Raw genomic sequence first — 23,113 nt, forward strand, 5'->3', positions numbered from 1 at the left:
GAGATATCTCACCTACGGGACCATAATGGTGGTTTGCGAATTTCCTCAACCACAACAATATAAAAGGACTGTGATTATGTTGGGGGGGGAAGAAGTGCTTTAATCAGTAAGTCTCAATTTTTCATAGTCTAAATTTTACATTTGCTTGTATGGGAGGGAAGGGGATAGGTGGAGAGAAAATCAGTCTCCTATTTTGGGCTTTTGGGGCTTGAGTCAGAAAGTTTTTCCCTTTTCCCACATTCATTTGAATGGATGTCCCAGAAACCCTCTCTCTTACTTCTGTTCCTTTTGTACTGTTGCATCTTGATCCATGCAGTGTACTCGTACCTCGCTGTTAATGTATACAAAAGCAAAAAACAAACAAACAAAAAAAAAATCACTTGAACATTTCATTTCCTCAACGAGCTTCTCATTTTCCATGTTCGTTTGTGACTATGAGGGTTGGTACGAATGTAATGTCTCATTTGAATGTTTTTTTCATGTATGGCCTGTCCAATGGCAATAAATGTCCTCCTGAAATAATATTTTCCAACCTGATACCCTGGCTGGCAATGCAATCTGTCACGAGATGACACACTATTCATCAAAGATGGCTGTCGACTTTGCAATGCATACCAGCAGAGAACTGTGATGGAATTTGTTTTTGTAACTGCAGAGGGAGTACTTCCTGTTGACATTCATGCATGTCCGAAAAATGTGTATGATCACTCAACCGTTGATGTTAGCACAGTTAGATGGTGGGCAAAGAATTTTACGAACGGAGGAACCAACATCAAAGAAAAGCCAAGCAGCAGTCACCCTACCTTGTTGAGATCAATGAACAAGTGCCGAGTGGGTGAGCTCATTCAAAACGATTGACACATCACCACACAAGATTTATGTGAAGCAGTGTATTTTGGAAGTCCAGCAGTCATAAACATCATGGAGGATTCGGGTCTTCTAAGTTTTGTGCTTCGTGGGTACCTTATGCCTGGTGTTGGCTTAATGGCGAGAGTGGTGGGCTTGGGATCCTAGGGTCCTGAGTTCAAATCCTGCTTGGCTATTGAATTAATACCAGGTCGGGTTGACTCAGCCTGTCATCCTTCCAAGGTCGGCAAAATGAGTACAAACTTGCTGGTATTCTGCATCAGAGTGGCGACCCGTTCAGGATTGTGCCCAATAGCCAAGGAGACTACTTCGGCAGCACCAACACTTTGCACAGAGTATGGTCCCAATGGATGGATGGATGGATGGATGGGTGCCTCCAATACTGAATGATGTCCACAAAGACCAGACTTTCTGAGCCTTTGTCGGTGTCGGTGGTTTGAACCACGGCTGAGCCATCCCAAAGACTTTATAAATGGTACGTGCTGCTTCTTTGCTTGACGTTCAGCATTTAAAAAGGTCAAGAGCACAGACAATAGGTTGGCATCTATGGGGAGGAGGAAATTCCTCAGAAATGCCCTCCATTATTGTGACATTGTTGGTACCCAGAGTACCCCAGCAAGTGATGGTTCAATTGCTGTATTTGTCTCATTTAACAGTCCTGTGTTGTGTCTCCTGTATTTGTCTGAATGTCCATGTGTGAGAGATGTGTGAGAGATGTGTGTGTGTGTCTGTGTCTGTGTCTGTGTCTGTGTCTGTGTCTGTGTGTGTGTGTGTGTGTGTGTGTGTGTGTGTGTGTGTGTGTGTGTGTGTGTGTGTGTGTGTGTGTGTGTGTGTGTGTGTGTGTGCGTCATCTCCGCGACAAGCCTTAAATCGTGTAAAAAACAAAAAATAATCAGAAGACAATCTGTATCTAACTCCTCAATCCTTTTGAAGCTGAAGGATCTTGCACCTTTCCAATATCTGCTGCTTGCATGACTGAAAGATGCATTGTGTGGACACCACTTTTAAAGTGATGACGATGTGAAGAAGGCTGTCCGCAAATGGCTAAGTATAACAAGGACTTATACAGTGGGGACAAACACCTTATTATTCAACAGTGATTAGCATATGTCAATCGTGGTGAGAATTACGTGGAAAAACAAGCAAGTATTTAACAAGAATACACAAAGTTTCTCAAGAAGTTTCGTCATCTTTGAGGCGATATTAAATGAGAAATAAAACAAGAAACATTACTTTTGTACTGAAATTCATACTTCATGAATGCACAATAACGGGAAGCCACAAATTGTTCCCAACAATGAGCAGGTAGCCACAAGATATACACGAGTATACGCAAGGAACTTTGATGTGTGAGGAGACCATTTGGCCCATCATGCCTGTGCTACAATAACACCACAGATTGAATCCATCAGGGAACACACGCTTGTGTGTTTTCATGCAACTTCACATCAAGTCACACTCAAGAGGCAAAAGTATGGATTGAAAGGCTCACCCTTGGTGTGCTGTTAAGAGGGGCGAGGAGGCCAGCAGATCTATTTCACTGGATGAGTCCAAAAGACGATCAGGTTGAGAGTAATCTACAGGAACAGGCATTTCATGTTCCAAATCCTGAAAGAACAACTCCTTGTCCTCCATTTCCTCCAGCGTGTCCTCTCCTGGCAAGGGACACCCTGCACTCGAGCAAGGGATCACCAGGAATGACCAGGACTACAAGTAGAGCATTTCTCTCAATTGTCACTTATTAATTTAATCATTGCAGTTCAACAACCACAACTAGAGCTTTATCACAAAAAAAAAAATGAAAAAGGAAAAGCCAAGAAGAGAGCGACACACGTGCAAGGTGCTTTCAAGTGGGAAGATGATAAACAGTGTTGTATTTATCAGAACCTGATACTGTGTTTCCCACAGAACCACGGCAGCTCGGAAACTCACCGTCACGCTCAAATCCATGCTGAGTGAATGACATTTGTTCTCTTCTTTTTCCCGTTTCAGGGACGTCGTCCATTTCTTTCACATCTCCCCCACCTCCTTGAGGAGGCACGGCTCTTTGCGATTTGAGGAAACGACGCGCTCCATTACCTACACCGATTTTAATGGAGATTCACACAATAAAAGGATGAATGCACACCAAGGTTTTAATACAGAACACACCAGTATGTTATACCATCAGCTGATGCCTTCAAAGATGTTTGCACACACACACACACACACACACACACACACACACACACACACACACACACACACACACACACACACACACACACACACACACACACACACACACACACACACACCATACGAGGGAAGGAAGTAATTTGGGAGGTTGAGTTCCACTTTATGGAAAGTGATAACCATTTGTAATTCATCATTATCATTCCATCGAGGTCTCACAAGATTGACAATGAAATAATAATGGCACAAACTAAATGGAAGCGTCACAATACTCACTTATATCCACCACACTGCCCACAAACCCTCCACACTATCCCTCTCCTCAATGATTTTTCACCGCAGCAACTTACATTTTAAACGGAAGCCTTTTTGAACAATATTTTTTTTTCAATCCCATGAAATCCTTCCTGACAAAAATATGCGTATGTGCTGGGCAAGGATAAAAGCAAATGCATGGGCAAATCGTGATGGGCAAGACATCTTCTCCCAAAGTGTAAGAGCGTGTCGACTTGCAAGTTGGTGCCATGCTGGCATAGTTCTGTTTGACCTTCATGTGAACCAAATACATGCAGTAATCAATGCCAGACTCGGTGGTGTAATAGTAAGGCCATTCGCTCCGAGTATGGGAGGTCTGTAGTTCAAACCCTGGTTGAGTCACACCAAAGACTTTAGAAATGGTTCATGCTGCTTCCTTGCTTGACGTTCAGAATTTAAAAGGATAGAGCATACAACCATAGGATGGCATCCATGGGGAGGAGGAAATTCTTCTTTAGGAAATGTCCTGCTGAGTGTGGTCAGAAATGTGGGACCACATCGCTGTTACCCAGAGTGCCTCAGGAAGTGACTGCACTTCCCCCAAGCGGCTGGGTTTGTCTCATCTATCAGTCCTGTGTTGTCTCGTTTATATGTCCATGTGTAGGAGATGTCTGTGTGTGGCAGCTACACGACGAGCCTTAGATCCTGTAAAAAAAACTAAAATTAATTTTTAAAAGGTTCAGCCTCACAAGCATAGTACATGTTAGATGTTCCATGCTTATGTAGCTCGCAGTGGAGCATAAACAGTGGTCTTTCTGTCTTCTACCTCTCACTTCCGCCTCGCTCCACCCCCCTCCCCCCTGCTCTGTCTGCGATATTTCCCTCCCATATTTCCGCAGGGTGCTCAAGGTCCACCAGCAACCTGGTGAAACTACCAAAATCCAGAATCATTGCTCACCTTCACTCTTTCATTCCTCTTTTTTTACCCACCTTTGGAACAAACTCCCACACTCTCTTCAATCCTATTCTTCCCTCCAGGTCTTCCAAATAGCTGTTCACCACCACCTCTTATCTTCCCCTATCCAAAACCATGATCTTTTCTTCCCCCGTTAATCCACCCCAAACCCACCACCTTCAAATTCCCTGCTTTCCTTCCTGAAGCTCCCTGTCAAGTCCATCTTGTTTACCCCGTGTATCCCACCCCATCCCTCTCCCTTCCACACATCTCCTAATGTCTCTGTTCCCCACTGTTTTGTGCTTCCCTCCCCCACCCCTCGTCTCCTGCTACCTTCGTTATACGTTCTGTGTGTTCGCTCTATTTGAGCCTCGACAGTGTAAACATACAAACAAAAAAAAGAGAAATGCCATAATCACTTCACTTAGTCACTGCAGTTTGGTTTCAAACATCAATGCATGGACATCTTGATTCATGTTGAGTGGTGACAGTGGCCATGTTGGCTGTGTACCAGAAAAATTCACATCAGTAGATTGTACTTGAGACCAATGCACGGGAAATGAGAATGGCACTCGGTGGTGTGCGTACCTTCTCCAGGCTGAAGGGTTTACATTTTGTATCCAACTGATAGGCTGGACCGCTGACCTGAACCAAAATCGAACCAACTCATCCACCAAGTTTTGTCATAATCTATCCAAAACGTTTTGAGATATCATGCTATATATCGTTTTTGGACCCATTTCTCAATGGTGAAGGACCACATAAAAATTTTTTTTTTTATCGGATCCAGATCTTCACCAAAATCGAATCGACTTGTACTTGTCACACACCCAGCATGTCCACCAAGTTTCATCCGAAATCATCCATAACCTTTTGAAATATCGTGTATATACTGTATATCGTGTTTAGCCCGATCATTCATTGGTGAAAAATCACTTTAAAAATTCTCGGATCCAGATTCGGATCTTCACCAAATTCGAATAAATTTTTCCTTGTCCAAATCTGTCCATAACCTTTTGAGATATCCTGTTCACAGACAGCCAAACAGACATGGATGAAAACATAACCTCTGACCACTTTCGGTGGCAGAGGTAACAAGTTAATGCCTGGTGTTGGCTTAATGGTTAGGGTGGTGGGCTTAGGATCCGAGGATCCTGAGTTCAAATCCCACTCGACTGTTGAATTAATACCAGGTGGGGTTGACTCTGCCTGTCATCCTTCCGAGGTCGGCAAAATGAGTGCCAGCATGCTGGTATTCTGTGTCGGAGTGGCGACCCGTCCAGAATTGTACCCAATAGCCAAGGAGACTGCTTAGGCAGCACCAACGCTCTGCACAGAGTATGGTCCCAGTGGATGGATGGATGGTAACAAGTTAAAAATTTTCAATTGTGTTCATCCTTAAGAAAGGATGATTCTTTAAATAACTTTTTCCCCCCAATTCCCTGCCATTCTGTGTCCTTGCTCGGTGATGCAGCAGCAGTTACAACCAGTTCCACATCTGGTTCTCAACAGAAATATCAAAAAAGCAAAGACAACGGTATGCATGTATCCTCCCATTATATTTATTATCCCCATTAACCCTTCCTTCCTCTGATCCGGTTCATTCATTCCCCTTGATGTTTATCCCACTGTCAGATCTATTTTGCTCTTCCAGGAGCCTTGCTCCTGTAACGAAAAGAAAAAAAACGAAGAGTGCACTGGTCTCTTGTGAACTAGTGAGGCGGTCTCAGCGGACACTCAGATCTCCAGTGAAAGTACCCTTTGTGCTCCATGTCACATGTTTTCACAGTGTTGTAAACCGATTTGTTTCCTTGAATAGCTCTCGTTACTCTGACCATATTCTTTCGCATACAGCAGATGGCTGCAGGAATCTCATTTTGGGAGGTGCGATGGTGCCCCTTAGAGTCCCTTTATAGAGAGAGTAGCGACATAGAGGGTCCAGAAAAATCTAGTCACGTGATTGCGTAGAGCCATTTTGAGTCCATTGCGGACAGGATCGGACGCATATCGGTCAGCGTTTTAACGTTCCCGCTGTACGCAGCGTTCTCATTCGTGTTTTTGCATCGATTTTACGACAAAATGACAGGTTGTTGCGCCTTTGGGTGTACAAATAGAACGGAGAAGGTATTCAAGATGTATCGATTTCCATCAGATGCTAAAAGACGGAAAATCTGGGAGAACAGAGTCAGTCGTGTTGGATGGAAAGCAACTTCTTCGTCAGTTCTCTGTCAGGTCAGTGTGATGGTGGTCATGGTCCCATATGCGTATATTTGTGTGCTGTGAGTGAGACTGGCCTTTGCTTTGGCTTTCCAGGCTCGTTATCCATTGCTCGTGGATTAATTAGCACTTGAAGGGGAAGGAATCTTTATTTAAAATTAAGTTTGAGTTGGAGTCTTCGAGCTAGATCAATTAATATAGGGTCAAGATCATGTCTCCAAAGTCAGACTCAGACTCAAAGTCAAAGTCAAACCAAAGTCAAAACAAAGACAAATGAATGGAGAACAGGCTAACACGGCCCACTCTTCAAAGGCAGGGTTAGGGTCAACACTAACCATAATTCTGACCCTAAATCTAACCCTAACCCTAACTTTTAAGAGTAGGTTATACCAAAGATTTAAAATCTATTGGTGTGGGTGTAGACTGCCAGATCTCAGGATACTAAACAGGTCGACACCCCATAGAAGCATAGAAGGCAGCCCATCTAACTTCGGAGTGTAGAATGGTCGGGACTGGCTTTTACCTTCAGGGAAAGAGGAAAACATGAGGGAAACACAAGGGAAATGAGGGAAACAGGGAATGAGGGGGCTGCCGGGTGGGGTGGGCTACTCTCTTTTTGGTGGGATTAATATATGATCAGCAACATGCAGCAAAGTTTAGATTAATAATTTAAATATGAAAATTAAACAAACACAAATATATACCCACACACGATAAACAAGGTCAAACAACTGCAGAAATACAAAGATAACGCTTAACATTGTATTGTACATTGTACATGTATAAGCAGCGAGGTGAGAGTTCGAGTCTCGCTCTCGCCTCCCTGAACTTAAAATGAGGCTGAAATAAGCAGCACGTGTACTTGTCGAGTTCATTCTTTCTTTGTCATGATTCTAAATGTCTGTGACTGTTAAATCATAATCAGCTCTGTGAATTTCTTCTTTATCATATGGTTCTTGGTTGTCATAAATCTTCTATTCTGTCATCTTCACATAATTTGTCCATTATCAACATGGAAAAGACCATTCCCATCTCTCATACATCGAGAACATAATGGAATATACGGTTCAATGAACTAGCGCCATACGGCGGCTCCGCATGCGCACCACACTGAATGGACTCAAAATGGCGTCAAATCGTTAGTTGTCGCTACTCTCTCTATAAAGGGACTCTAGTGCCCCTTATAGGAGAGAGCAGGAATTTGTAACTTGTTCAGCATGCCGGTGATAGCTCACCTAATATTTGTGAAAGACACCGTAGGGTCTTTAACGTCCACAAAGTAATGCCCACACACACGAGACACCAATTTTAACATCCATCTGAGGAAGGGCACAAATAATGATGTATCGCCCGACCTGCGAAACACATGACAGTTTATAGCTGGGCCAAGATTCGAACGGAGGCTCAACAGCTCAAAGGTAAGTAAGCATACCTCTAGGTAATCCTGGCAGCTCAATGTAACTCGAACTCGAGTGAAGTCGATGGCACGCCATCGCAAATCCCCACGCTTCCCACCTAAAGCAAAATTGAAAGGTGGCAAAAGGTTCCACCAGGAATGACCCAATATCAAATTATAAGTTTTAAAAAAAAATTCCCTCCACCCTCTGAGGCATGAACCGGGGTCAAATCCAAAAAAAATCGTTACATATTTCATGCGTCCCCAATGTTGATTGCATATACAGAGCTCGATTTAAAAACGTCAAAAATGTGTCCAGAATTTCATATTTTGGTATTTGACCTTTTGAACCCACCCCTGTGGTAGGAGCCAAAAATGATACTGCTCTTGCACCTTCGTACCATGTGGTGATCATAACTACCAAGTTTGGTGAGTTAGTGGGCCCGTTGGTCCAATGGACCAAATTTCCATTGGTCATCACTGCTTTGTAGCATACCCAACTGCTGTACTGCTGGAGCATTAGCTTGGGCCAGGGTGAGGATTATGCATTCGTTATTATTATTGCCAAATTATACTACTATTATTATTGTTTTGATTTTTGCAATGGCAGATGAAGCAGGTACAGTGGCCGGTGGTTGCTGGATATTTCTGCATTCTCTCGCACTGGTTGTGCTCTAACCCTCACAATCTTTCTTCGAATCGCCAAGGGGATGTGTTGTTTGATCCGATCAGCCAATCTCAGTGTTGTGCGGCCCACGTACCGAGCTTCACATCGGCACTTAAACTCATCAATAACATTGCAGCACGAGTGCAGCACGAAAAGCTTCGATCACTATGATGTCGTGTTTGCTTGTATCCATATTAAAGTTCTGTAGTACCAAACATCTGTTTATTATTTGTATTAATTGAAATATGTTTTGTTACAATGTTAGCATTCTTCTTGATATTTATTTTGCAATTAGAATGCCATGTCACGGAAGGACTTATTAAGCTGCTCTATATACCTTAACATGGCATGCATTTAAAACATGGGAATTCTTCAGGGCTCCTTGTAGTTAATTAGCCTCATCAACTCAGATCATGACAAAAAAAAAAAAAAACATACTACACACGAACACGCAAACACACACACACACACACACACACACACACACACACACACACACACACACACACACACACACACACACACACACACACACACACACACACACACACACACACACACACACACACACACACCTCATCCATTTATAGTAGATTTCTGCACATCTAAAATCTCCTGTTTAGGAGGAGAGAGCATGATGGTCAGACAAACAGATAGATCGATAGACAGACCTGATTACAATATTTCCCATGCTTTTTTTCAAAAATCATGGGGATAATAACGTACACTACTTGCAGTGTCATTCTCCAGCCAAGGGAAGTCCTGCTTTTTATCTATTTGTCCCATTGGCTGTGCTCCGCCTGTGCAACCATCAGCCACAGTTCCATGCCCGGAACCATCAGACAGAGACTGAGTGGAGAGAAAGGGGTGGGGTAGATGGTCAGAGGAGGACCTCATGCCATTAGGTAGTTGGTCAAGGAATGGGGGGGGGTTGAGTTGGTCAGTGGAGAGGGGGGGTGGGGGAGTTGGTCAGGAGAGGGGGTGAGTTGGTCAGGGAGGGGGTGAAGTTGGTCAGGGGAGGGGGAGCGAAGTTGGTCAGGGGAGGGGGAACGAAGTTGGTCGGGGTGAGTTGGTCAGGGGAGGGGAGGGGGAAGGAGTTGGGCGGGGAGTTGGGAGAGGTTGGTTGGGTAGTTTGGGAGGGGGCAGGGGTTGGTTCGGGAGTCATGGAGTGAGTTTGTTGGCGGTCGGGGTTGGAGTGATTGATCGGGAGTCGGAGTTCATCAGGAAGCGAGGAGGGGGGAGTTGGTCGGAGTTGGGGAGGTGGCAGCTGGTCGCAGCTGGGGAGGGGGCAGTTGGTCGGGGTTGGGGAAGGGGGGGGCGGGGATGGCGGTTGCAGTTATTAATATAATATGAGTATTTTTCAGTCATAAACATGAATAAGTTTACTCTCTCATGGCAAATTCAGCTGCTTGTTGCAGGGTAATCCAGGAAAGATGCACCAGGGTTGTGTTCTATTACCAACTACAGAATTCACAGAAGACATGACTCCATGCAGTGTTAAAGTAAATACAGGGACTTCAATTTAAATAAAATAATGATCTTAAAGATGGTTCAAAAAAAATTCTGGAAGTTTGGCACTGTTGAATCAGTGTTATACACCAACCACCCTTATACACCACTTTAGTTAACATGTGCAAGCACTGCGCCAATAAGGTCGATAGATCAGGTTCTCCAACGAAGGTTTTTATTCAAGCCATGACACGCCGCCATACTGGCCAGGATAATGACTCACATGCATGTGTGGAGCCATACATGGTAAAACCACAACCACAACACTAATGGCGTAATTGCCTCTTGTGTCTTCCCACTGGTTACTGAAAGAACATGAACATGGACTACAAATGAAACTTGTAAGTCTCAACTAGGAATGAAAAAATCACGAACACAGTATAACGATTATGCAAGGAACTGTATGTAGAGATAGATACTACATACATGCAATGTGGGCTGTTAGAGTGACACAAAATTGTGAGCACAAAAGTCGTCTTGGTCTTCCATTCATCTCCCTGAGCCGCGCATCACTGCACTGCCACGCAGGAGGGTGGCGTGAATGGAAAGACCTCCTCATTGAAGGTGGACAGTAAGACTTCTTCGAACTGACCGGTTCAGCAGACAAAATGCCAGTGTGTGTGTGTGTGTGTGTGTGTGTGTGTGTGTGTGTGTGTGTGTGTGTGTGTGTGTGTGTGTGTGTGTGTGTGTGTGTGTGTGTGTGTGTGTGTGTGTGTGTGTGTGTGTGTGTGTGTGGTGGCCTGACAATAGCCTCTGGTGGTGTGGGCAGCATAATCGACTCCGATAGGGCATGACCCTTTGTATCTCGTCAGACTTCTTGTTGTGAAATGGTCCCTTGGCTGGGCACAATGGAGCCAGGTGTGACCTGTGAAAGATGGTGGGGCAAGGTCGGCTCAGAATCGGACTCGGATCCTGAAGTTGATTATTGGCCTTTAACAGGGCCATACTGGGCCTGACCCACTATTGCAGGCGCAACAAGATAGCAGTCGCATACTCGAATGTCATAGGTTTTGCTGCGAAGCTGTGAACTGGTAAACTTTCTGAGTTGGCACCATCCATAGTCACGAGAAATCAGTGTCACCGTATACTTGTCACGAGCTTTGCATTTGTGTCTGTCACCCTTGAGGAAAACGAGGTCACCAATGCAGAAACGTGGTGGAATGGTCGCGCGATTTCGCCCGAGTGCTTGGGGCATGATTTTCTTTCCTGCTCATATTCTGATTGAAACATTAGCTGTCTATCTGACATCGATAACTGCTCGCCAGAGAGTTGGTCTCGTTGTGTACAGACCTCTCTAGGGGAGAGGCCGTCTCTGCGGAGACGCTGATCCATGTTGCCTGTCGCCAATGCTAAGGTAACTTCAGATATAGGGCCACCCTTTGTGGACACACGTAAGAATTCTAAGCCTAGCTCTTCAATAGCTCATTCGGCCACCGGATTTTTGTTTCAGTTTTTGGTTTGGCCGACCTGTAAGAGGATGCCATGTCTTTTCAATGTGGGATCGTTAACCAAGGCGACAAATCTGGGTGCAGGGTCGACCCCGTATGGTAACGGGGATATCTTCCAGGAGGCGTAGCTCTGCACACATTGTAAGGATGGCATTGCATAACTGGTCGTGTCTTTCGCCATCAATAAGCTTCGTCCATGTGTGAGAGGATACGATCTCTCGGAGGATGAAGATACACTGGTGATACCTGAGCATTACATCTGTGGTGTATAATGCCCCGACAACAGTAGGTGGCTCCGTCGATGACTGGAGATGCGGATGCACAGGCAATGACCTTATCGACTGGCATTGGTGACATGACGAGGAGACGGCATCAGTGGTCCTGTCAATGTCTAAGGCAAAAAAATACCTGTTGAAGGCACGCTTGATTTGGTGTTTCGATGGGTGGTTGAACCTGATGTGCAAAGCGGTCAATAGTCCATCAACCACTGAGTGAGGGATCACGATCCGTTCACGAGGGGGCTGGAACGGTTGGTTATCTCTGATGACTCGGAGGCCATCGTTAGCCACAGTCACTACTCCGAGGTACCTCGTGATGTCCCCCACCTTTGTCAACTTTCTAGAAGGGCGAGTACCTTGGGTTAGGTGAGAATGGGTGCGTCTGAGTTCAGGGCACTCCAGTTGAGTAGCATGTCAAGCAACGCGGCTTGTAAATGCCATTCTGGCTGTGCCGTCCAGGATTTCACCTACAGATACACTGCGCACGATGGAAGCCTCCATTTCTTCAATAAACTTGCATACTTGACAGCTTGCGTCGAGACACAAGCTCGAGGGTTGCGACTCCCAAAATCAGACAGCAAGCTAGCGATACCATCAATGTGCCTAACCTGCACACAGTAACGGCTGGCAGTGGACAGGAATGAAGTTACTCTGGAACTAGATGAGAATTTGCCGCGCATAAGCTTGTTGCATGCTTGAACACAGGGGCGACTGTCTGTCAACACTTGGGCACTGTGGTGAGACTGGACGATGAACGGTGCGAAATGTCGGATGGCTGCTCCAATACACAGGGCCTCTACCTCGCAAGGCAGCCATGTGACCTGGTGCTCATGGAGTTTGTGTTGATGAACGTTGATGTGCTCAGAACGTTCTACACGGACGTTGATGTGCTCGGGCTTAGCCACCACGCCTGCAGCTTCCAGTTCATCAAACTTCTCTTGCAATGCGTCTCAATTACTCGTTATATTGAGGGAGTCTCCCCTTCCTTTGTGGAGGTAACGTTGGACCAATGTTGACAAAGGCCTCAATCTTGCCGCGAGCTGCGTTATATTTGGAAATCTGGGGATTAAACACGTTCTCATGAGCTTTGTTGATTTGGTGGAACCGATGACGTAATTCAGTTGATAGGTAGTTATCAGGATCGACCGAAACCCTGCCTGAGAATGGAGGAGCAGGAGCTGATCTGATAGTTGCACTTGTAGGAATGCAATCTCCGTATGCGTTTCTGGTAAAAATGATCTCCCTTGCCTGGCAGACATGTTCGCCGCGATTGATCAGTATTGGAGAGTCAGTCTTGTTGGTAACGCGCATGGCCCCGTTGATCGAATGGGTTTCTTGAGGCTCAGGCCATGCATGGTCAGGCTTGACCAGGGTGTTAGCATGGCTATCCAAACGTGATTCTATCGCCCACATGGTATCTGGCTCAGTGCCGGTAGGAGTTTGCAGCTCAAGGTAATCCCAGGGGAGAACAGTTTTGCGAGGATAGCGCAATAGGAATGCTTGGGTGCGTCTGGCCGAGGGCACTTTATTGTGTTCACTGCTCTGTGAGCCATACTCAACGGAGTCTTCACCTTGAATGATGATTTGCCTCTTCGATGGCCGCACGGCAATGTCATTAGTAAGCAAAAATGGATTACCAGCAAGCATGTCTACGTCGAGTTGCTTGACGACCAAGGCATCCAGTCGAAACCCTAAGCCCCCTCTTGACAAGTTGCAATGTACCTCGCCGATGACATCAAGTGGGGTAATGCCATCAACCTGCCGAGCCATCTGAGAAGCTGTGTTGATTGGTAGATTGTAGGCCTTTGCTGCCGAAGCACGGATGAAATTGGTTGTGGCCCCGGTGTCGAGTGTAAGAACAACAGGATGGTGCTGGTAAAATGTGCTCAGTACTGGAGATTGAATGACATTCACTCTATGGGTGGAGGGAGGGCACTCAACACGGCAGGCTGAAAGATCACAATCATCAGACTCCAGTTCAGGGGTAATATACTCATCATTTGGTGCAGCCTCACTGCCGTCACAATCATCAGCAGTAACTAGTCTGAATCGACCGAAGGTGCGTTTGTCACTATCAGGTAAGAAACGGCACTCTCCCAAATTGTGTGCGTTGAAGGATCGTCCAGATGTTTTACATAGACCACAAGATTTTGCTTTGAATGCCTTCCTGATCATATCACGACCAGGTGTACTACGCCTGGAGTTGAAGCCACTGGCGATGCGCATGGTCCTCGTGTCCTCGATTGTGCGCAGCTCATCTTGGAAGGATGACAGGGCCTGTGATATTTCTTGCTTGAGTGAGGCTAGTGAGCGGTTGTGGAGTTCGGCACCATATTTCTGCTTGACAAGTTGAGGAAGAGAAGGGCTTATGAGCGAAAGCCACAGGTATACAACTGTGTTCTCAAGGTAAGGGGTCATATCCTCATCTGTGGCGATGGCTTCCCCATGGTGGGTGACTCCACAACCCACCGTCAGGAGATTATCTTCAAAAAAAGCAGTTAGCCGCTGGAACAAGTCTTTTGGACGTTCATCAGGCTCAAGCCTGATATTGGTCAGGTCCAAAAAAATGAGCACCTCTTGACTGAAATCCGAAATGATGTCTTATCTTCTGGCAGATGTCTGCAACCGAAGTCGATGACTTGACAATGGAGTTGCGTGAGATGACTGGGTAGAAATTAGCAATCTGCCCGAGCATGAGGTCGAGGTGTGCATTCTTCTAAGCAGCTGTACGGTGCTGTGCCTCAGGAACTTCTGCCGAGTCGTTGGCAAAACCCCTGTCTCCAACTGTCTTCTTCAACCAGGTGACGTCCCCAAGGAAGGGGGCAAAGCTCGCGTCGAGCGATAAAATATATATGCGGTTGTGTCGCCAGCTTTCGAAGGAAGTAATGATTTTGTTTATCGACAATTGCCATTGCTTAGGAGCCTGATGGAGAGCTGCCACGGCTTTGATCAAGCTAGCAATACACACAGTAACGACTGGCATTGGTGATGCGTTAGTTATTTTATAACTTGGTTTACAGATCCGGCGACGGTATATTTGCCAAGATGAAATATAAAACACTCAACTATTAATGAAATACTGCAAAAAACTGAAGCTGTGTGGTCTCAGTGAAGATCCTTATATTATTTCAAAGGATAAATGGACAACAGAAAGGAAATTTTGGCCTCAAATCGTTTCCCCTGACATCTGTTTACCTTGTTGAAACACCGAGTCCTTACACTCAAGCCAGCCTGAAAGCCTTTAAGAGTATGGACGCTTTCTCATATTATGTCGCCGGGTTTGTTAGTGACATAATCTCGATGAAAGCTGACAAGAACTGTATTATCGTGAGGGCAAAGGTAAGCCTGTTTTCTTTCATTTCACTATTATTGTACTCGTTGTTGCTTGTTTTGTTCAGCAACCAGCGTCACTTTTTTAACCTGACTGCTGCCACAAGTTAATTTCAAGTGAAGCTCTTGTCTAAATGCTAAGTTTGTGGAAAATCTTCGTTCGTCAGTTTGCTTACAGATGCATTATATTTTTTCCATGCCAAATATACGGTGTAATGCCATGCTGCTGTGGATATTTCGAAGTGCTAGTTTTTTATGTACTAGTACGTGCCCGTAAAAAAAATAAATAAAAATAATAATTATAAATAAATATTCAAACCGTGAGCAACAAACAACAACCACACAGGCCGTTTCTTCGCTCTTGCGTGCCCGGACGTGCGTGACCCGGAGGTTCGCATATTATTCGCAGTTACGATTATTCGCAATTTAGTTTTAATACCCAATTATTCAATTAGCGCCAACGTATTTTACCTTTTCGCAATGTCGTGGCAGGGAAAAACAAAAAGAGAAGAGAAGAGAGAGAGAAAAAAAATTACTTCCTGGTTCAGAGCATACCAGCACTCTGATGTTACCGAAATTTATGCACCGTCTAAAATGAAAACGATCATAACTTAGGGCATTGTGTTTATCTATAAATGCGCATAAGAAATCGAGAAATTATTAGAATACACGAAGTCATCACTCTCCGGAAGTCCGTACGTTGTAACCCGTAATGGGGAACGCGGCTGAGCTTCCCTTTCCCATCGGCCACGCCCACGCATCAACGTGTCTTGTCATTGGTTTGGTAAATAAATGGCCATAACTTGGGAAGCACTTGTCCGATTAATATCAAATCTTGAAAAGGCACATCCTCAGGTCCCCAGCAATATACCTGGCTAGTTTCAATTCGATCGGACCAGTGGTTGTCGAGAAACAGCGGTCACACACACACACACACACACACACACACACACACACACACACACACACACACACACACACACACGATTGCTGGAATTATAGATAGATTATACATATCGATGTGACTTTCTGTCGTGAAAATGTTACACTGATTTTTTTTCTTTTCAGATTTCTAAAATGCTATTTATAAACTATTTAATTTAATCTGCGATGTAATAGCAATAAGACAAGTTTCGAGGAAACGACTCAGAACTGTGCGCGTTAGACGGCTGTTAGAAAGGCGATCTAGCCTAGATCTCATTCTGTCAATAAAACAAGGGATATAATGCATTTTAATGATACAAATCAGACAATATTTTGTAACCACCAGCTATTTAATACCAACTACTGAAATAACGTATCAGAAATTAGTTACATACCGGAGACAAAATGAAGGCCACACAACCAGTCATGTTCGCCAGGTCGCCATTTTTCTCTTCTCAGAACCGAAATCCAAAGATTTCGTCGGTCTACTTCGGCGGGAAAGCGGTAAAACTGCACTCCAGAGCCTTTAGTACATCCCGGGGCACAATTTGCAGATTGCAGAAAAAAATCGCTTGCTTGGAAATAACGGTGTAGTTGAAGTGGAGACTATCAGTTGTTATGGACGTGGTCATACTTTCTTGCCACTCAATATGGCGGAGCTGCCACAGTCACGTGACCGGTGACGTCATCCGAATAAGGCCTATAGGCAGAGAGACGAAAAAAAAAAATCGTGTCTCGTTCCTCTCTGTGCATGTGATGTGCGATCGGGGACGAATTCAGTGCCGAAGCAGTGGGGAACGAATGATTTGTTTTCCGATTCGTGTTGAAAAATATAACTTTAATTTCAAGCAAGTTGGTCCTCGATCATAAACCGATCATAAACTGATGTCGCTTCGCGTGCGCGGGGTACCAACTCACAAGCTCAGCGAGCGCTCGCCAAGCGGCTTAAGCACTCAAGCAAGCACTCCATTGAAACGGTTGCTAAGGAACGGCTGGCTTGGTAAGCGATAGCTCAAGCTGATCGGTAAAAACTCCCGTCCCTCATCAGCGAGCTCGTTTTAACATGCGGTTGAAGACTCCGGTGTTCGGAACCTTTTTGGTGACAACAGAAAATACAACTCTGTCACAAAGACACGAAATGATGAGAAGCAGATTGTCGATTTTGATGAGAGCCGGCGCGACGGATAACCAAAGTATTTTTTTCATCCATTAATTCATGTTCATTTGTTAAAATTAAAAGATAAAAATAATTCGAACCTCTTCTAGGAATTGTTGGAATTGATCTTCCCAAATGGAACTATCCGCCATTCCCTGCGCTTTGTTTTTTTTTCTCACACACTGACAGGATTCCCACTTTCCTTATTGCCTACTCACTCATTCATTCATTCATCCGACTTATTCCTTCACTTATTCATTCCTCAGTCTTTTTCCTCACTCGATAAACTGTATCCTTTGTTTACTTTGGATGAAGAGCGTCGAGGGTCTTGGGATGAAAAAGGAAACCATAGCCGAGCGAAACAAACTGTAGGAATACATCACAACCCAAGATACATGTTCTGTTATTTACAAGAGTAGATAATATTGCAAATTATTCAAAGTAAAAATTAATCCAAAACAGCGTCTCATTCGGAGTCATTCTTTTAATACCAAAAAAAAAAAAGGAACGAATTTTCATTCGATTCCCTTCCAAGTCTGCAAAAATTGTATTTGTCATCGCTCCGAAATATTGTAAATTATAAGTTTAAAATTTTTCTATTAAACACCGGCCGGAGAATACAACCAATTAATGTTCCACAAATAATAATAAATGCGAACGATTACTTATACACCGCCCATCATAGATTCCATTTCTTGCTGCACTATAATTGTGATGAAATCCAATTAAATGGTAGATGAAGGAAAATAAATTAAGAAATAATTAGGGAGCAGGACCGTAGAAACCTGGAAGTAAAACTGTCGGAAATTCAAGGTTTCTATTTATAATTTGAAAGCATTTTTATATCTCTAAATCATTCCTTCAGATTCTCAATACATCGATCATTGGCGGATTAAAAAAAACAAAAAACAATTTCGATTATTTCGATTTTATAACATGTACAGTGAACAATACACCAACTTCAGTTGCCAAGGAGTTGAGGTGAGATTGGGAGCCAATGGCGGAGGATAACGGCCAAACCGGTGAGTGTGTGTTTCCAACACTTGTGGACTTATTCATGGGATCGCTGCAGCTCGCAAGGTTCCAATGGAGACATACATAACAACTGGTTGTCATCGTGTCGTTTAAAATATCCTGCTGTTCTTAAAATAAAGTTTGCACAGCACCACTGTAACCCCCCCCACTGTAACCCCCCCACTGTAACCCCCCCCACTATAACCCCCACTGTAACCCCCCACTATAACCCCCCACTGTAACTCCCCCCACTGTAACCCCCCACTGTAACCCTCCCACTGTAACCCCCCACTGTAACCCCCACTGTAACCCCCAACTGTAACCCCCCACTGTAACCCCCCCACTGTAACCCTCCCCCCCACTGTAACCCTCCCCCCACAAAAAAAGTGTAAAATACATTTAATGGCAAATCATGATTAGTCTCATTATACCTTGTTAAATTGTGTATGAACAACAGTATCGCCGGCAGGTCGTGTGTGTACAGTATGACCAGGTGTAACCGTGTGCGTACAGTATGACCAGGTGTAACCGTGTGTGTACAGTATGACCAGGTTATACCGTGTGCGTACAGTATGACCAGGTGTTGCCGTGTGCGTACAGTATGACCAGGTGTTGGCGTGCGCGCATGTATGAACAGGTGCTACTGTGTGCAGAAATCCTTTTGTTGATGTCAGATGTAAAAGCCGTTTTTTGATGCGTGGTATCTGAGCTTCCTGCTACACCTTGACCAGTTGTGCTGTCATATTTTATTTGCCTTCCTGTGCACTATCCAGGTAGAGTGGTTGACCTGTCGAATCAGGACCTGACAAAGCTATCTTCTCTGTGCCATTCTGACATTACAACCCTCATTCTTGATCACACTGGCTTGGTGAAGCTGGAGCACTTGGACAAGTGTCCTCATGTTGAAAAGGTACAGTACTGGTTTGATGAAGCGAAATCATAATTAGCTTCACACTTTGGTCGTAAGATGTGGGGGGAGGGCAAAATAAAATATTGTTGTGGGTTTGCCAGCCGGGTCACGATGGGCTTCTCAGACCCTCTTCCTGATCTTTGATTCTGAAGCCAACGAGCTGCAGATCACTCCACAGCATGACAGGTTGTTAAACAACCAAGGATGCAGTCTGAGACCATTAATTTAGGTGGGGGTACTCATGTCCGATTCCCACGTTACCTTCCTGTAAAATTAAACCCCCCAGATAGGGAACCATGCTGTCGACACCCCACCATTATGTATCAAGAACTGCCGACCAAAACTGCAAGTGGGATGTCGGCTAGTCACTGACCAGAGTGAAACAGCAGGGCAAAACTCCCATCGCTATTTATGTACTCTGTCAGAGAGAGAGAAAACGAGAGAGAGAGAGAGAGAGAGAGAGAGAGAGAGAGAGAGAACGAGAGAGAGAGAACGAGAGAGAACGAGAGAGAGAGAACGAGAGAGAGAGAACGAGAGAGAGAGAACGAGAGAGAGAGAGCGAGAGAGAGAGAGAAAGAGAGAGAGAGAGGAAGAGAGAGAGAGAGAGAGAGAGAGAGAGAGAGAGAGAGAGAGAGAGAGAGAGAACGAGAGAGAGAGAGAGAGAGAGAACGAGAGAGAGAGAGAAAACGAGAGAGAGAGAGAAAACGAGAGAGAGAGAGAAAACGAGAGAGAGAGAGAAAACGAGAGAGAGAAAACGAGAGAGAGAGAAAACGAGAGAGAGAGAGAGAGAACGAGAACCATGCAGGTTGTAAACGACTAGTTATGTTTAGTAAAAGGCATGTATGTACAGAGCAAAAGCAGTGCCACAAAGAAAGAACCTCACACTTAAACAAACAAGCCCCTTAATCATTCATCTTACCACAAATCTACACACACAGGCACCTCAATCATTCTGGGAAGTGAGATGAGCCAAGGTGATAGACTGATAAAGCGATGTCGGTGGGGTGTGGTATCGACCCCGGCCTTACCCATATGTGAGCCGTACGGCTCACGTGCAACGAACAAGGCGTGTGTGTGTGTGTGTGTGTGTGTGTGTGTGTGTGTGTGTGTGTGTGTGTGTGTGTGTGTGTGTGTGTGTGTGTGTGTGTGTGTGTGTGTGTGTGTGTGTGTAAAAGACGTGTAAGGCGAGAAGTCATTTCTGAGGAGATTTGTTTAGGGAGGAGCTGGTAACCTTGCCTGGAAACCCACGGCTCTGTTCTCCTACCGCCTGGTACTTCTCAGCATCGCGTTGCCCTAAGCACCTGGTGTGGCTCACCCTGATGCTCGGAATTGCCACACTCTGGACTCGACTCGACTCTCGCTCAGAACTAGACTCCAACTCTTTTAAAACTGGAACGCTAACTCACGATGAACTGCGCTGCCGGCGATCTTTTAAGCCTTCGCTTCTGTCACCAATCACATCCGCTTTTTGGCATCCCTTTACGCTGATTGGCTGGCACGCTGTGATCCATCTGTTGTGATTTGACCCCGAAGCGCGATAGGTAGGGCTTCTGGTTTGTTCAGTGACACGATGAGGACAGGGTGATTGCCCACCCACTGTGATTGGAACCTTGCAAAAGCGATCGAAGCACGGGACTGCTGCTTAGATAGTCAAAGCGCTGTTGAAATGGATTTATCAAAATAAAGATCAATTACTGCACCGTAGTCCCAAGAAGAAAGCCAGACATAACATTACACACACACACACACACACACACACACACACACACACACACACACACACACACACACACACACACACACACACACACACACACACACACACACACACACACACACACACACACAGACTACATATTTACAATCACACACACACACACACACACACACACACACTATGTACTGGTAAGTACTTACAAAAGCTATTTTATTTGAAGTTATAACGTCAACTTATAAGCAATCAACTGATTTCCCAACTGCCCGGGTCATCAGCTGGACACCGTTTTTCATCGAGGTTTCGATCCTTTCAGCCCAGAACCTCTCCAAACGGCAGATCCAAAACCCCAGTCACAGGTCCACATCAGTGGATTACTCAACATCAATGGAACCACAGCCCAAAGTTGTGTCCAGGGAGTTAGTCAACACAGCAATGAAATATCCTTATTCAAACGTATTTAATTATTACTTTTATTTGAAGTATTCCTCCATATGACTAACTTTAATCATACACCACTTTATATAATAACATATTAAATGATTAAACACTTTACCCTGCAGACATTTCCATTACACAGCACCGCCATCTAACCATAGACTCAAACTGTCATTAATAACCGATTTTAACATGCTGCACTGCGTATCTTAGCAACCACCAATAAATTGTATCAATGCTTATTTATAATGTATTTTATAAATAATATTTATTGATTGTATTTTCATCTAAATACCTCCATTATTTAATACCATCTATAAATATATATGGGTTTAATTGATAATATTAATTAAATAATTATTTTAATGAGTTAATTAATTCATTATTATTATATCAAATGCAATAGGAATTTGTTAACATGAAAACCAACCAAACTTAAATAAAAGGTGACTATGGAGTCCAAAGACATTCTCACAAGACATGATCAAACAATCAGCCAAATATCCTCTGTTTAACATGATGGAGAAAACATTCTCAGCACGTTCCACAAAATCATCCTTCCCTGAACAAATTCTTGCAAATCTAAGTAGCTGAGAATTAAAAGACATTGTAACCCATTTCAATTGGTACATTGCTACCTGGAAAGGTGTACAAGACAACAGGGAAACTGAAATCGTCAACTCTATAATATACACTTGTACTAAAACCATTCTTTCCAACTCTAACCAACACATCCAGATATGCAGCAACTGTACAATCATTACCACTCCTGTTTGCAATCAGATTATCTGGATAAATCTTTGAAGCTGCCGATCAAAAAAAATTATGGTTAACCACACAAGAATAGCATTTATATATCGACATGTATGAGATAACATTTTAACTAATCCTAATTTTTTTCTCCTTCATCAGTTTCTGCATGAATGAAAATTCATCGAAAATAAGAAAAATGTCTGCTGGGAGGGAGCTGCAATTCCTACCCATGGGAATACCCTGAACCTGTTGAAATATTATCCCACATAAAGACACAAAAGTATTAAATAAAACAAAATTATCAGCATCCTTCAACTTCTGCTTCTCAAAACAATGAAAACTGGAGTATTTCTTTTTTCAGAAAAGAATGCTCCATCAACCCTGACATAAAAACTTATTAAAAGAGTTTAAAACCTTGTCGATCACTTTGAAGAGTGAATCCCTCACTAGAACTAAATCCAAATTTGTATATAAAGTTGAAAAATCAAAAACTTCAACTGACTTGATATTGAGGCATCTAATTCTAACAAAGAATTAATGCTCCAGAAAGTGTTAATACCAGAATTCTTCTCAATTGCTGAACAATATTTCCTGAACTGTTCCCTAACAACTTGTAAGCCTGAGTTAACTATAGCCGATAACTGTTTTGTGGAACACTGCCTGGAACCAGCTATAAATCTATAGTTGTATGGGTTCTTATGAAGCCTAGGGGTCCAGAAAGGCCGAGGAATAAACAGATTACCTCTTTACATTTAATACTGGAATTATTAACTAAAACTTCCTGATTCTCAGAGATAATATCTTGGAGTGACTTGTGACAAGGAACAGATGTGCTATTTCCCATACTAGTGAAAGTAACCGTATCAATGCCTAACTCTCTTAATAAAACCTCTACATAAAACTTTTTACAAACCACAGCAAAATTATTAGCAGCCTTATCCGCTGGAGCTACTGTGTAGCTATCATGGAGATCCCGAATGTCTTTACGAACACTCGACTTGTTCAACACTGGTTTAGACCGACCCAGTGAAAGCAAACCCCGACTCCTAAAAAACTTAATCCTATTATCCAGGACTTCCACAACTCTGTTAAACAATGCATGAAACT

At 44.0% G+C, this 23,113-nt stretch overlaps 2 protein-coding genes across 6 annotated transcripts in view; one reads left to right on the plus strand and one right to left on the minus strand.

The window, feature by feature from the left end:
* Positions 1-17,432, minus strand: part of CEP162 (centrosomal protein 162) — a 138,472-nt gene extending 121,040 nt beyond the window's left edge. The window contains exons 1-6 of one of the 5 annotated variants that reach the window (XM_085882664.1): positions 17,279-17,432; positions 9,261-9,381; positions 6,983-6,985; positions 2,800-2,946; positions 2,360-2,537; positions 278-331 (exon numbers count right to left, since the gene is read on the minus strand). In XM_085882664.1, the coding sequence (XP_085738790.1) occupies positions 278-331; positions 2,360-2,537; positions 2,800-2,946; positions 6,983-6,985; positions 9,261-9,381; positions 17,279-17,329 (554 nt within the window). In that variant the 5' untranslated portion in view covers positions 17,330-17,432. Of the gene's footprint in view, positions 1-277; positions 332-2,359; positions 2,538-2,799; positions 2,947-6,982; positions 6,986-7,901; positions 7,987-9,260; positions 9,382-17,278 lie in introns of those variants that run through there. The other 4 variants (XM_085882647.1, XM_085882655.1, XM_085882630.1 and 1 more) reach the window with 4 other exon arrangements.
* Positions 17,433-17,980: 548 nt separating this feature from the next.
* The window catches only part of CEP97 (centrosomal protein 97), a 37,794-nt gene continuing 32,661 nt past the window's right edge, over positions 17,981-23,113 (plus strand). The window contains exons 1-2 of the mRNA XM_085882747.1: positions 17,981-18,199; positions 18,965-19,101. Coding sequence (XP_085738873.1) covers positions 18,175-18,199; positions 18,965-19,101 — 162 coding nt within the window. The 5' untranslated portion in view covers positions 17,981-18,174. The remainder of the gene's footprint in view (positions 18,200-18,964; positions 19,102-23,113) is intronic.

This window comes from Eptatretus burgeri, chromosome 1 (assembly GCF_056783735.1).
Source record: "Eptatretus burgeri isolate ZD-2024b chromosome 1, Ebu_testis_v1, whole genome shotgun sequence".
NCBI lineage: Eukaryota > Metazoa > Chordata > Myxini > Myxiniformes > Myxinidae > Eptatretus > Eptatretus burgeri.